At 43.3% G+C, this 15,120-nt stretch overlaps 2 protein-coding genes across 2 annotated transcripts in view; one reads left to right on the top strand and one right to left on the bottom strand.

Moving 5' to 3' along the window:
- Positions 1-2,004: 2,004 nt before the first annotated feature.
- LOC112564137 (cell wall protein DAN4-like) lies at positions 2,005-14,480 on the bottom strand. The gene is made up of 8 exons (XM_025238745.1): positions 14,104-14,480; positions 7,963-8,099; positions 7,100-7,435; positions 6,318-6,599; positions 4,631-4,843; positions 3,408-3,507; positions 2,995-3,043; positions 2,005-2,704 (listed from the first exon to the last, which is right to left on the bottom strand). The coding sequence occupies exons 1-8, from the start codon at positions 14,118-14,120 to the stop codon at positions 2,399-2,401; spliced, it is 1,440 nt and encodes a 479-aa protein (XP_025094530.1). The 5' UTR covers positions 14,121-14,480; the 3' UTR covers positions 2,005-2,398.
- Positions 9,661-15,120, top strand: part of LOC112564136 (serine/threonine-protein kinase A-Raf-like) — a 37,998-nt gene continuing 32,538 nt past the window's right edge. Inside the window, exon 1 of the mRNA XM_025238743.1 lies at positions 9,661-9,787. Within this exon, the coding sequence (XP_025094528.1) occupies positions 9,776-9,787 (12 nt within the window). The 5' untranslated portion in view covers positions 9,661-9,775. The remainder of the gene's footprint in view (positions 9,788-15,120) is intronic.

The raw sequence follows: 15,120 nt of genomic DNA, 5'->3' as shown, positions 1-15,120 counted from the left end.
CCGAGAAATGTGAGCTCACCAACGTCTAATTTTCTCAACCGCAAGAAAGTGAGAAAATCAAACGCCTTTCCCCCTAAAACAAACAAACAAACAAACAAACAAACAAACAAACAAACAAACACATTATCATCATCATCCTGACACATCCAACCTCTAAAGTCGAGGGTTTCGTGCGTACTGCATGCACATACTGCTGTAGTAACTTTCCTCACATACGGGTCACAATGTTTTGTATAACATCATGTATGTACTAAAAACACATTTGTTTCACGAGCAGGACTCCTTAAACAATCAACATAGCTGTTAATAGTTGTGATCATAGTCCATTGACTAGTCTACTTGCTCGCCTTCCTCTGCAGATTTATGACACTCTCCATCCTTACTATTTGTTCCCTGATTCCTCTTTGTGCCTTCTATGTTTGTCTTTTATTGCTTGTCTGCATACTCGCTTCTCCTTCCGTCCTTTTTATTCTGTTGAAGTCTTTTACTTGTCGAGAGCATGCTCTTTCGCGAGCGTATGTGCTACATGAATCATACATTTTATTATCATCCAGCTGACAGTTTTTGTAGCTAACCTAGCAGTATACTACTGACAAAAAGTTTTGGGTCACAACACACAAAGTATCCAAGCGATAGGTATAACAATAGTACCACCTGCCCGTCTTTTCTTCTCTCTCCCCTTACAACCGCCAGGTGTCAACACCGCCTGCACCAGTTGTGATGACTACGTCACACTAGTGCTGCACGTGGAGAGAAGAACATGTCTGCATGTATTGACCAGCGTATTGACCAGCTTCTGACAGATTTGTTTCTCCAGCTGTCAGCAAGACAAGGTGTAGGGAGGGGAGAAGGTCGGTGATGGGAGCTTGGATACAGATCATGAACATGGTGACTTTAGAACCACACACACATATACTCTGTTACTGATGAGGACTGCACAAAGTATACAAGTTGTCAATCCCATGTCAGAAAACTATCATCCTCTGCATCAGCCAGCATCCCTCGGTGCATAAATTAGTTTAGTGTGAGCTCATTCGGGGTATAGCTTGCTCAACTGACTGGAAAAGGGATGCAACTCGTAGCAACAAAAGTGCAGCTGGATTTGATATTACCTCCCTTTCTCTACTCTTTATTACTTTCTTCAAGCACAATGGATTGATCTGAGCAGCAATACTTCATGTTCTATGGTCGTAATGAATCCATAATATACACACTCACACGTGTAAGTTCTGTTTATATTATATAACATATCTATATACACACTTGAAATAAAGTAACAACAGTTTTTTGTTATCATTTCTGGCTTGTCTCACCTCCCTTATTTTCTTTTTCGTTATGTTTTCTTTTCTTTTTTTTTTTTATCCATAAACATGCGTCACGGTCCCGCACGTGAGCTACATCGAACCAACACCACGGACAAACACCACGGGCTTTGTTTGTTTCTGTCATTGACACTGCAGCTCTCGTTTCCCCCTTTCTCTGTCTCTTCGCTGTTCCTCCTCGTTTGTTTTCTCGAAGAGTTATTATGTAACACGCCAGTCACACTTTATTTTGCACACCCCATCTGAGAAGCTAAGCTCGTCAGAAGGGAGGAAAGAGAGAAGGACAAGTCTGTGGAGGGGAGGAATCAACGAGAAACACATGTGGTTGCTGTCAACACTGGTGGTCATCGAGAGTCGCCTCAGGTTGGCCCTGATGGAGGTCTAGCTCTGCCTCCGTTGTCCAGCACAGGTGTGATAACTTGTATTATCCTGTCTCTGTAGATCGTTTGCTACAGCATCTCCTTTCTTATGTGAACTTTCGCAATTTTTACGATTAGAGGGAAAAACAGAAACGAACAAACACGGCTGACAAGAACTCTGCTCCTCATAAGCGCCGTGTTTTCCTCCCTTTTCACAAGTTCATACCTACATTTTTTTCAGGCAATACTGTCAATTGATTTAAACAAATGTAAATAATTGACTGCTAAAAAAAATTGGTGGGTGGAGAAGAAAATAAGAAAATAGTCACTATTCCCACCCCCATAAGGCACACAGTGGATATTTCTCTCTGTCTCATACACGTACTCGCACACACACACACATGCAAAGAGAGATAGAGTGAACATTTAAAATACTAAAAAAAAAAAAAAATGGAACATAAGTCAGACAAGAGTGAGCAATCTAAATGTCCAAACAAGATACAAATAAGTCAGACAGACAGACCGACAGAGACCTGGCGACTGACAGACTTGGGCAAGACAAATATCTGAAGCGCCATCGCTGGAGACTGGCAAACTCGACAGACATGCGCCACAACTGATTGCTGAAGCTCTGGCGGGCTCCACAGACGTACGGACACATCCACAGAATCCAACACATGTGCACGATTGCGAATCCCAGCGCAATAGATTGACCCTTCACACTGACCCTGCAGCCTTCTCTCCTTCCTCCTCACTCCACGAAATAGTTCTCTCCCTTGCTGTGTCGTTGTGCAGACCGTCCGCGGGGTCGGAGCTGTAAGAAAACGACGTTGACCGCTCGCTACCCCCGGGTGGGAGCTCTCCTTTGAATGAGTTCATGATGAACGGAGTGGCGTTCTCCTGAGCAGCGCCCCTGTCGGACGACATGGCGTTGTAGTCGTTCTCTATGTCGCTGCGTGAGAACTTCCGGTTGAAGAAGTTGACGATGGAGATGGGCCTGAAGGGATCTCTAGAACGATTAATCTGGAAAACACAATGAAAGAGTCCACTAGAGGGCGCCATGTAGCTTCTGACCGGCTGACTGTTTCACGGTCTTAAGACTGTTCGTTAGAAAGACGTTAATTAAACTAGAAGGATCCTTGTAATTCTGCTAGTCTGCTCCTCTCTGGATTTGTGCAGACACACAAACACACATGCACGCACACACACACATGCAAGCTCGCATACGTGCACAAGTTGCAGGCTTGCATGAAATTCTCCTTAAAATGAGTCAGTAAAATAAATAAATAAATAAATAAATAAATTTTACAGACCGCAAGTTCTTCAATCGAATGTGCTGTAGACATCAGCGGAAACCTTTTTCTGAGAACCAAAATACACAAAAAAGTGAAAAAGCAGTAAGTAGTAAGAATGTAGTAAGTAATCACTCTATTACTGTTACAGTCGAGACACTACCATCCCTGTGTGTAATATCAGCAGTTAAGCTCTTGTTTAAACAAAAATAACAGCAAAACTAGGTAAACCCCATCTGATGTTTGTAGATTCCATCACATTAGGTTCTGATTTTACCCACAGAAGCATTGAGCGGATGTACATGTGTACACGTGTGTGTACCCTCCCCCTCCCACCAAAGAAAAATGAAATCAACAGATATAGAGAGGGTCAGAATGTATCCGCATACAGAAGGGAAAAGGTGAAAATATAAAAATTAAATCTGTCTTCAAACCTTCTAATCACCAGGATGAGGACGATGACAATGGCGACACACACCACACCGACAACAACTCCTACGACGATGAAGATGACTTTATTGCTGCTCTCATCTCCTAAAATAGAAACAGTCAAAGTATTGCGATGCCTGATAGCAAAATAGCTGTAATAGGGAGGATAGACCCATAACTTTTAACCCCTCCCCTGCCTAAGTTCTTTTCCAACCCATTGGTCAAATATCCGTCTAGCAACAGCTAAGTTAATTCGAGTGGTGGGAGGAAAGAGTCTGCTGTGCCCTCTGGTATCGAACCTGCTAGTTTGCGGTTCTTTGCTTCACACCATTTGTTGGGGCGTCTATGAAAATGGTTTACTGATCAGGAAAACATCTTTGCCAGGACTACTTTCGATATTGTTTTATCTTTACACTGGTCAGTAACTTCTGAAAGAAATATCAGACATAAAAATCTGAGATGACAAAATAACACACATAACCATGCTTGTGCGAAATTTCCATGAAGGCACGAAGCAATTGTTATCTCTGATCCGATAACTAACCCGTTTTGCCTAAAAAAAAAATAATAAACCGTCTCCAGCTGATATTTTTAACATAGACTAAGCAGATGAATTATTCAGTCCACAAATATGGTTTTTCTTTTGGTAGTTCTCCATGAGTTAACAACTCAAGATATTAATCTAATTTGTGTCCTTACTATGTCTAGTATTTATAGTTAAATAAAAAGTAGGTCGTGTCACTGGCTTTGTTAGGGTCATTAGAATCTAGGCAACTTCCGTACTAACTACATATTTTCCAGATTGCCGCTCGAGATAACAATGTCAGATAACAAGCTTTTTTCACAAGTCATACCGGATACATTTGTTTCCTCACTTTGTTATCTGTTTCATTATTGCTAGTCATTGAAATCTGAAGCTAGTTGGACACAGCTTTTGTCGTCGGGCTGTTCAAGCTTATTTTATTTGAGTGTATCCCGAAAACACAGATGTTTGTAAATAAATCTCGCATCTACAAATTTATAAAGTTTAATAAATAAATGTACATAGGAGGGAAATATGATTTTGAATTTTTAGAAAAGAGAACTGGCACACATTTACATTTTCATCAATTTTGTTTAGATTTCTTTATGAGGGATTAGCGGGTGATATAAAATCGAAAGCTAGGGGTAGGCGAGGCGTGGCATGCTCACAATGCTAAGGTGAGAATAACCTTTGACCTGTCGGTACCTTTAGAAAGAGACTGCTGCGTCTTTGAGCCTGAGGTGCTTCCACTGGAAGAAGGCGAGATGGGAACGGGGGTCGTATCGCTGGCGGGACCGACTGTCGTCTCCAAGAACCCCGGGCTTGTCACGTGGTGTGACGTCTTTGAGGTCTGGACGACGGCAGGTTCGCTCGATCCTGTGGGCGCAACAGCCGCAGTGGACTGTGAAGTCACGTGATCTGGAAATATGTTGACAACTTATAAAACAACCAAACAAACTAAGCTTCGAGCTGTCAGCACCAGAGACAGGAAAAGGGACAGGAAAAGGTCAAACCTGTGACGTCACTTTCTTGGACAAACACATTATTTCCCGTTTCTAGGGTTACCGATGACAATATTCGCTAATTAGCTTTACTTAACTCCTAAAAGGATTCCGTTGATGTTGCAGTGTGTTTTCAGGGGTAAACACCTTGACTATTTGCTCGGTAGCGGGTCTGAGAAACAGATACCGCAGGTAGATTCTCACACATTTTGAAGACAAGACATAAAAGTGATTGTTTTTAAAAGTGCAAATCTGGCAAAGTCAGCAAGGTTCGGTGGGGAGAAGGGGATAGAATCAAGTACACTTTAACCGAATTTCCCAGCTGATCTTCAACCAGCTTCGGATATTTGTGTGAATTAAAGCGGTTTTTTTTCCCATGCGATGGTACTCTTGCATGCAAGTGCTAATATCTGAGATATGGGTCTCTTTCTGTGCATGCGGGTTTGAGGAAGCTCGAGAACAGAAAAAATAGTATGTTAGGGAATATACACAAACATTTGGAGAAATAGTCTTTAGTACTGAGCTTAGCCCAGTCATTTGCAAGCAATTTTTCACTTTAGTATGCCTTTAAAGCACTTACGTGTTTATCTCACACAGCCATAGTTACAGGATTCTGGAAGTCTCCCAGACGATGTGGTAAATGCGTCTGATGTGTGGAGGAGGGAAGGAACCGCACATGCGTGTTTGGGTAAGTCAGGGTAAGTCGTGCTTGAGGAAGAACTGTACATCTTGGAGCCGTTTATGGAGGGTAATATTTACATTCAGCACAAGGACAAAGTAGCATACTGAAAAGCATAGTGTAATGCAGGCTGACAGACAAACAAATCAGATAGAAAGATGCATAAAAGTCATACAGTACCGGAAGTGGTAAAACTGCCATGATCAGAAGATGACGATGTTTGCAAAGAGGACGATTCCTCCTGTGTGACCGAAGTAAAGCTGACAAGCGTATTACTTTCAACAGTTTGGGAAATACCGGAAGTTGAGGATGCATGCGTAGAGGACGATGTTTCAGTCTCAGGGGGAGCTGGAAGGCGTCGTAAAAGTTACATATGTACCGGAAGAAGACTCCGCATGCAAAGAAGAGTCATCACTCACGGCGGAAGTAGTACTGATGGCATGCGCAGTACTACTAACGGTGGTGAAGGTTAGGTAAGTGGTAAAAGCGTTAGTAGTGCTGCCAGAGGTTTCAGGCATCAGTGTGGTGGCTGCTGTAGTCAGAACTGTAGCAGCGGAAGTGACGTTCTTCAGAAGCGCCGTGGATGTGGCGTCACCAGCCTCGCTGCTGTATCTGCCCGTTTCGCCAGACGCGGTCGTGTCATAGGCAGCATGCCCAGTGATCGAGCCACTGACTGTCGAACCGGAAGTACTCGCATCAGTTGACGTCATACCTGTTCGTGATGAGGTACTTGGTGACGTCACCACAGTGGACGTAGTAGTAGGGGTGGTGACAGTGGTAGTGGTGGTAGTAGTGGTGGCGGTGGCGGTGGTGGTAGTAGTAGCGGTGGCGGTGGTGGTGGTGGCGGTGGTGGTAGCGGTGGTGGTGGCGGTGGCGATTTTGGTGGTGGTAGCGGTGGTGGTGGTGGTGGCGAGGGCGGTGGTGTCGGCGGCTGCTGTGCTTCCTAAAGATGTGCTCTTCTCTACAACTGCTGAAGTTCTTGTTGAATTTCCAGCTGGCACAGAGAACAAGTCAGACACTGCTCGATTCCTTCCACAGTGTTGCCGTTACAGACATTCATTAACGTTCAACTTGCTTTAGAAAACGTGAAAACACCATCACTCACTCAATCAATCAATCAATCAAGTGGCCAAACGACTGTCGAGTTCGAGTCAACAACACCGAGGTCAGAGCTGTACATGGATACGTTTACTTGTAAAGACCTCAACCAATGATAGCGAGCTGGCAACATATGCTAATTAGGTATACAAGGATGACGTGGCGTGACCTCTTTCTGCGCTTGGTGATGTTTCTTAATGCGTATCACAGGAACGGTAGAGGGTGTATTTACCCTCATGTGAAGAACTAGTATTTCTAGTTTTACCCAATAATCAGAAAAAAGTGATCACCCGCTAGTAATTTAAAACTTTTACACGAGCTGCAAGGAAGAACACCCAGACGGATTCAGAGGAATGAAGATAAAGACAAGGAAGTAGAAAAAGATTCAAGACCAACCCGCAGTGGCGCTGGAGCTCGTGTTTGCACCTGCTTGTGTCGCTGTGACACTGAGATCTGTAGTGGGGGTGACATGGGTGTCAGCCGTGGTGATGACAGTCGTGACTACAGAGCTGGTGGTACTGGGCACTGTAGTAGCGTTAGTCGTGAGAGGGATGCTGACGAGTTCAAAGGGCGACGGGTCAGTGGCGCGAGCTGAGGTCACGAAGTTCGTTGACGACAGGACTGTGCTGCGAGTAGTCGAATTCACTGTGATGCTGACAGACGCCAGGGAAGCAGCTTCTGTCGTTAAGGTCGTGGTATTCAACTCCGAGACAACCCTTGTGACTGAATACACTGCAAATGGTAAATCATTGACGAGAGATCGCCACCACAGAACTTACTCATCATACACACTTTTGGTTTATACAGATTTTTTTTTAAAAAAAAAAAAAAAACTTCATTTGTGAGATCTCGCTTCAGAGGTCAAAGGTCTAGCGGTGACTCCAACATACAGCGGCAGGGACTTATTTACTGGCCATGACCTACTGAACTTCGGATGCTGTCTTCTGTTTGTCCGAATAGTCTCGTGCAGTCTGATTTCCTTCCTTCCTTCTACCGAGCTCTGCTCATCATGCAGACATAATTCCCTCTCTTACAGAACTACATCTCATAGTGCAAGCACGGTCTCTCTCTTTACCTCATTACTTTCATCATGTCAGGAAGGTTACCTCCTCTAAGGCATTACCTGCTCATTATACAAGCATGGTTACGTCCCTTACTACATTTGTCTGGACAGTTATAACCATTGGTAGCATACCCAGGGATGACGGAAATAGAGTTTTAAAAAATATTATACTAGACGACCAGACACATATACTTACCAAAGAGTGTACTGAGTAAAAAACCACCAGGAAGCCATTGTAGCGGAGACGAAACGAACCCAAGATGAAGGCGCTGACACGAGCCTCCTTCAAACCCAGGAGGAGTTATGTCCCCCGTCACAGTCACATGGGCAAAGCTGGAAACATGCAAAGGTAATGAGGCAGAAAATCGTCCTACCTAGCAGCCATAGAGCTAATCACACACACACAAAACAAACACAACAAACAAACATATATACAAACACACACACACACACACACACACACACACACACACTTTCCCCCTCTCCAACAATGCAAGCTATGAAACCGAAATAAAATCCAGCTAACAAAGCAACTTAAAGATTATCTCCTAAATATTTATTAATTACTAATATTATTTTTGCTATCATTAAAAATAGTTTTTGATAGCAAGGTTACGCTGGCTGTCTGTGCTACCTATAGCTAACTAAGGAGCTTTGCATGTGACATAGCAAGAATTATGGGCGTGATAAACAGGGGATAAACCTTTTGACTGAGAGTAGGGTCCCTAGAAAATGTCTTCTTACCGGCTACAACAAGTTCACACAAATTATGCTAAAAGGAGTTAAGCTTGGTTGATTTTTAATCCCACATCTGAGTGAGTATCTCTTTCCTGTTTGGGACATCCAGGCCTTTAAACACCCTAGCTCTGACTGGGGTGTGATTTTTTACCCACGGGTTTCGGGAATAGGTCAAAAGGTCATTTTCCTTCATGTCCAATAATTAAGTCTCTCTGATATGGCAACATCCAATTAGCAATAGCAGAAGCTCAAAGATCTGGAAATGGCTGCGGTTTTAAATTCACAAGTTTTTCACAGCCTAACGACAGTACTATTGAGTCCTGTTAATCTGCCAGTAAATTTGAGGGTATATCATATACTATCTCTTTAAAGATCAGACGAATAAAATCAACGTCTCGCTAATCCATATCACACTGAATCCTTTCCTCGATGCAAGTTAATCAAAGCATCTTTGACATAATCAGAGTCCTCTCATTCATATCCCCAATACAGTAAGGATTAACTATCCTGGGTTCAGATCTCGTCTCGGCCACGCCGTTCTTTTTTCAGCATGTGGCACCTGTTGAGAGGGCCGGCTGCTTTGCCGGATGTAAACAACAATTTTCGTCTCGCCTTTCATTCACATCACATCAGAGATTATAATCAGACCTAACCTTTTCGTCGTTTCAGGTTGACATAATAATCAGTTTGACATCCTCAACATCACAACTTTTAGCTTTTTAAAAAAATTTAAATGCGTACATCAAACATCAACAGAAAAAACGTTAAAAACATGGCGTGTACTACGTTCGTAAACAAATAAACTGGTATTTACTTTCGTCCCTCTGCCTGTCACACTCATGGCCCTGCAACATTCTGTCGATGAACGAGAAGTCAACTGTCACCGTGGTCCTGCTGACGGAAAATGCACAGCGAGCTTTTTGTCCGTGGTCCTCACTGGCTGTGTGCTGACCGGCGGAAGGAGATGAAGTTCAGGGCGTGCGGCGCCCTGCGCGGGTCACCGACAGTTTCACGTTGTCAGTGAACGGCGCTTCCTGGCAAAACCTTAGCGGGCAGCAGCTCACTTGCAAGCAGCCGGCGAAAGATCAGCTTGGACCTGACTGCACTGTGAGATTTATACTTCCTCGTCATGGCAGGTCCTTGTACACGCTGGACAGGGATTAAGGGAGTTGTGTGGAGAACAGATAAGCTCAGGGGTGGGCTTATGTGCAGAAGAAGGAAGGAAGGAGTGTGGGAAGGGAAGTGCGGAGGGGAGAAGAACGCATGACAAGATGATTCTGAGGGTAAAACATTTCACCAGAAGACATCTCTCCTTCTTTCTTTCTCTAGTGTCGATCTGTCTCTCCAAATGTTTCAGTTTCTCTTTCTCTCTCTGTTTCACTCAATCTTCTCTCCTCACACACACGCACAACTTTCCTCTTTAGGTTGCCAGTGGCGGGTTTATCCCCAGCGACTGAGGTATTTTCAAAGCAAACATCAGATAAAACTTACGGTAAAATTCCACGATGACTGTTTTCTTTTTTTATTCACTCTCTACTCTATAAATACATGAAAATAGACAGGGTGACCCTTGTGCTATGTCTGTAACAACAGTACAAGTGTGTACTTTCTGCAGTCCAGCTGCTCAACCGATGGATTGTCAGCTGTGAGTGAACATGGGTGTGTGATGTAAGTGAACACACTTCCCTACTGACAATGTCTACTGGGATCAACAAAGTTAATCATTTACCATTTGGGACAAGGAGGCAGAATTTTTCATCTCGCAGCCACCCACACACTGCACACTTGGCCACACACATGGCCTCTCACTTCCCACAATCCCTTTATACCCACGCGAGTTCTTTCATTCATACTTTCATTTGGGAGTGGGGTACAGACAAGCCATTGTTGTCACTTCCCATATGACTACTACTGTGAAAAAAGGAGTGAAAAAAGCAGTTTATGTTTGGAGGAGGATGGGGAGGACGAACGATATCAATGAGGAAGATACTCGCTCTTAATTTCTTAACAAAGAGAATCAGTGTCAACAGGAAACAACTCTTCAGGGCAGCAGGAGAGTTACTTTTTGGTGATCTGCAAATAACGGGAAGGGTGTATCTCCCACATTTAGGGAAATAGCATTTTGAACTTTGCACTCTCCTTACGACACAATTTTGCACCACACTAGTTCTTTAAACTGTCTTGCACTCCGCAATCAAACAAGTCGAGAAGTCGTATCAATAAGGAAAATTAAGAGGCAGCTCCCCCTTTACCACACCCAAAACAATTTATCAAGTTAACGGTTTTCTAGAAATAACAGTTTTCACTTTCTGGTTTAAAAAGAAGCTGTATGTTAACTAGGCGCCACGACCTAGAGGATCTGTCTCAACCTTTCATTACAATGATCATCTTATGCAGCCTCCGCCAGCACAGTCGCTGCCTTGTGTACATTAAACTTCTTTAACAGACGAGTTCACTTTATGTGTGATTAAACCAGGGCTCTCGTGTCCGGAAATCTTGTGGAAGGATCAGTTATCAAAATGTTTCCGTAGCTCAGAGGCTGTTGTTTCAGTATCAAGATGTAGAATCTTGTGTGAGAAAAGCGTGTTTGAGGTCTGAAGAAACATCATGAAGAAATATTTGATAACGAGGGAACGAGTGGGTAAGCGAGAGATGATCTAATTATATCCTTTTGAAGGGAGGAGGTATATGTGTGCAGACATTAAAACATGGACACGCGTCTTTTCTTTCTATCTTTCTCTCTCTCTCTTTCTCACACACACACACACAGTGAGAGAGGAAGAAGGAAAGAGATAGCAGGAGGAAAAGAGAAACAATCACTGGCGTAGGAACAAGGTGGGAAGAGGGCAGCCGCCCCTCATAAAAGATTCTGTGGGGGCAAAATATCTTTACCCCCTCACCCCTTGTCCAAATGCTTGAGACATGATTCCTCACAAAGTACAACACAGGCAGAGGAACAGAGAGAGAGGGGAAGGGAGTCGCCCCTTCAAAGCCGATCACCGTCCTGCGCCAGTGATAATTACAGATATTATGTTTATGTTGTTTGTGTTTGTGGCTGGATTACTGACTGGCATGCTGGCTAACGCAAACAGAACCAATCCCTACCATCGGTAAGGATGATTTTAAAGCAAGACAGTCGAAAGATTTTCTCTCACAAACAATTCAAGGACGAGGGATCATGTTTATGCCGGGTTAGGGGAAGGGGAGATAGAGTGCGGGGGAAGCTAGTTTTTTCCTCGAAAGTTTTGATCCACTTTTAAATGAAAATTATGTCCGCATCCCTCTCACACTGATCTTAACTGTTTCGTTCTAGTCCAACGTGTAAAGCGAGAGAGAGAGAGATAGGAGGAAAGAAGTCATTTTGAGGAGTAGTTCATCCAATACTGATCTTGTGATAAACCCTCGATACCAGTCGATGTTTATATTTATCTGAGGTAAGACTCGAGACAAAACACTTTTTCAATGGCTGTCTACGGGCCTGATGTGGCGGTTGCGATCATATCATCGAGTATGTAATTAGAATTATTCATTTTCCATTCATTTTTCTTCGACCTATCATAGAATAGTTTTGTTGGCGCCTTTCTGTGCTTTTTACGCAGATCCGCTCATTCGTAGTCGAGTAGTTCTAGCTCCGTCCGTCCTTCCCGTCCGTCTTTGTCTCTTTGCTGTTCTAAGGAAGAGGACAGAAGTTCCCAATGAGAATTTATCGCTAAAATTCTAGCTTTTACTTGTCGGGTGTGCTATGTAGTCTAATATACCTCGTGTTGTGATCTTTATGTTTTCTTCCGTCTACTACACACTTACCCTGCATGTTCCGAAAGTTTATTCTTTTCTGTGCCTCGTTCAGCTTCGTATCGGATAGCTTCTATGCCTCATCGTGTGCATCCCACGTTCCACCACTGTTTTAATTACAGAGATTATTATGTGCACATGATGACAGTTCTCACGAGGGAGGAGGTACAATACGCAAACATTCGAGCGGACTGGAACTCTCATATAGGTATGTAAATTTAAAAGAATTTATTTACATTATTTACACATACTATTACAATTCTATTCTATCCTACTCGTGTTTAATACCTACAGCCTGTTAATACCTAGCACCTAATCCTTCCGTAAACTTAAATGTTAAAGCCCAGCACTTAGCAGTCCCGGGGCATCAGTACCAACTTAATTACAAGGGTCCAGCGTTTTGTGGGACCCGGACAACCTGTAGTAACTGTTGTCAGTGCTGGTCATCTTAATATGCGACTGAACTGTCTGTCATTCTGTTGGCCAGGTCTTGCAGTTCTCTGTTAGTGCCTTCTATCGTCGTCTGCAAAATATAGGTTGAAAATCGGTCTTCCATCGATGAAAGAAGTCTGATGGTTGTGGAAGATTTCACGCATGATGTTCTCCAGAAAAATGTTGAACAGCACAGGCGATAGGAGGCAGAGGGGTGTCCTTTACAGACGCCTACTGTCCTGTGAGAGAAAACTCTCATTTGGTTATAGAACTCGTTGAGGTCTCGATCCATTTTCCATATTCACCTTCATCCCTCTCCTGATGGAATAATTCACTTCTTTGTACTTCGAAGCTGCTTCGGGTTTGCTTGTCTGGGTCGATCTTGACATTCAAGTCACCAACGAATTTTTTTTTTTTTTTTAAATAACCTTCTCTAGTTGCTGGTCAAACTCATCCACTTCATTGTCTTCGTGCGTGGAGGGTCGGAGCATCTAACTGGACAACAGTGAGGCTTGACAGAGACATGTATGGAGATCAGCCTGCTGGACATGGGTGTACCAAGAAGCCTACGTCATGTTCGTGTCTGGTGTCCTTCCCGCTTTACAAAAGCCTTTGTCAGTTACTTTCTCCCAGATCCTGAATATCTGACCTCCGCCATCCCCGTGGTGCCCCACCGGTCCGTTCTAGCTCGTGAATGAGTTGTTTCCCTTTGACCACTGATGTAACGCGTGGAAGCTCCACCTACCGATAGATCTCATGAAGAGGGGTCGTTGGGTGTGTTTTGACTAACATTATTTGCCGTCTAGCGAGACCAAAGCACTTTTTCCCGTACTCGGGGTGTCATAGTCCATGTCACCTTGCGCAAGCGAACTTTCTACCAAGCTTGACCTGTCAGCTCACGGCAAGTCAGGTGCAAACACTGCATGGTTGTTTGGTTAGTTTAGTAGGAAAGTGGTTCCACCTTGAGCTGATTTCACAATATGGAGGAGAGGAAGGTGGGAGGAAACCACAGTACCCGGGGGAAAAACCCCGACGCCCAGCCCTACAAACAGGTGTCACTTACAGAATGTCCCGAGACGAGATCTGAACCCAGAGTTTCTTGTGGTAACAAGCGAGTGTTTTAACAACTATACACTACAGGGTGCCCCTTATATTGCAAACACTGACAGGTTTGGAAGTGGGTAGAATGGGCGCAGGGACGAGGTGACAGAGCATTGCAACTGTTCTAACAATAAGTACACATACATTCTAATTCCTTCTCTCTCATGCACACACACACACATGCACAAATTAGCACATGAACACAGAAAGAGATCCAGCGTACAAATCAAGAGTCTTTAGAAAATTAGAATAACAATCCAGATAAACCTCTAACCTTAGTGCCAGTTCCATCGAAAGGAGCTCACACCTGATCAGTGTGTATTTCCTGGTAGTGTTTCGTCAGCATCGACACTGGCTGGAGGTCACGTATCTTGAAAACAAGTGGGTGTGTAGAAACTACTTATATATCCGCCTGTCAGTACACTCAGTACATTGACAACTCTTTTCAGCTATCAGTACTTTCTTTACTGAATATGAAATGTTATAATCAGTCCAAAGTACCTTCACAGGTTTTTGTCTTCTACGGAAACGCTGTCCTTGTTAGATTTGCACTTTAAAGAAAAATGCCCGTCACCGGCTGAGATTTATAGACGGAAGTATGACATCAGGAAGGAAAATACCATTTAAGTGTCGACATTGGTTTTACCCGGGGACTGATCGCTTGCCTTCAAGCACCAGGTTATGGCAACGTGCGCCAGAGAGTTCGCACGCTTGCATGAACGCGCATACTTGCATACACACATTTACACACTTCAATAATGCACGCCTCACACGAACACATGGAAAGCAAAGATAGCTACTCATTTATTCGGGGAACCCGAGATAAATTTTTTCTTAATTTAGTCAAACCACAGCTTATACCAGAAGTCTGTGGCTTATGTACTGTTATGACGTGCATGATCTCTCTTTCTCTGTATGTGCACAAGGGAAATAACTCTTAATCTTTCGGAGAATTTCGTGATCACCTCCCGTGAAAAATCCCGTGACTGTCTACTCACATATCACATTAACGAAAATTGATCGAGATACGAGATTCCTTTTGAACCATTTTGAAAACAAACCTGCCTTGCCATATGACAACGATGATCATATTGTAAAAAAGTTTCTGCAGATAACTTCTTTTCGTGCTGTAGAACTATGCCATAGATCTTTAGAATTACAAATTCGTCGAAGGATTCAATAACAATATTTTAATATTAAATTTATATGGAGATTGCAGAAACATTTTTATCAGAAGTAAGTGTAATTATTGATCGCATCAGTTATATTTTTATGGTTTTTTCGAAGTTTG

The sequence above is a fragment of the Pomacea canaliculata genome, linkage group LG5 (genome assembly GCF_003073045.1).
Source record: "Pomacea canaliculata isolate SZHN2017 linkage group LG5, ASM307304v1, whole genome shotgun sequence".
Lineage (NCBI taxonomy): Eukaryota > Metazoa > Mollusca > Gastropoda > Architaenioglossa > Ampullariidae > Pomacea > Pomacea canaliculata.
Note: the sequence above shows the minus strand (reverse complement) of the source record. Positions and strands in the feature narration are given on the sequence as shown.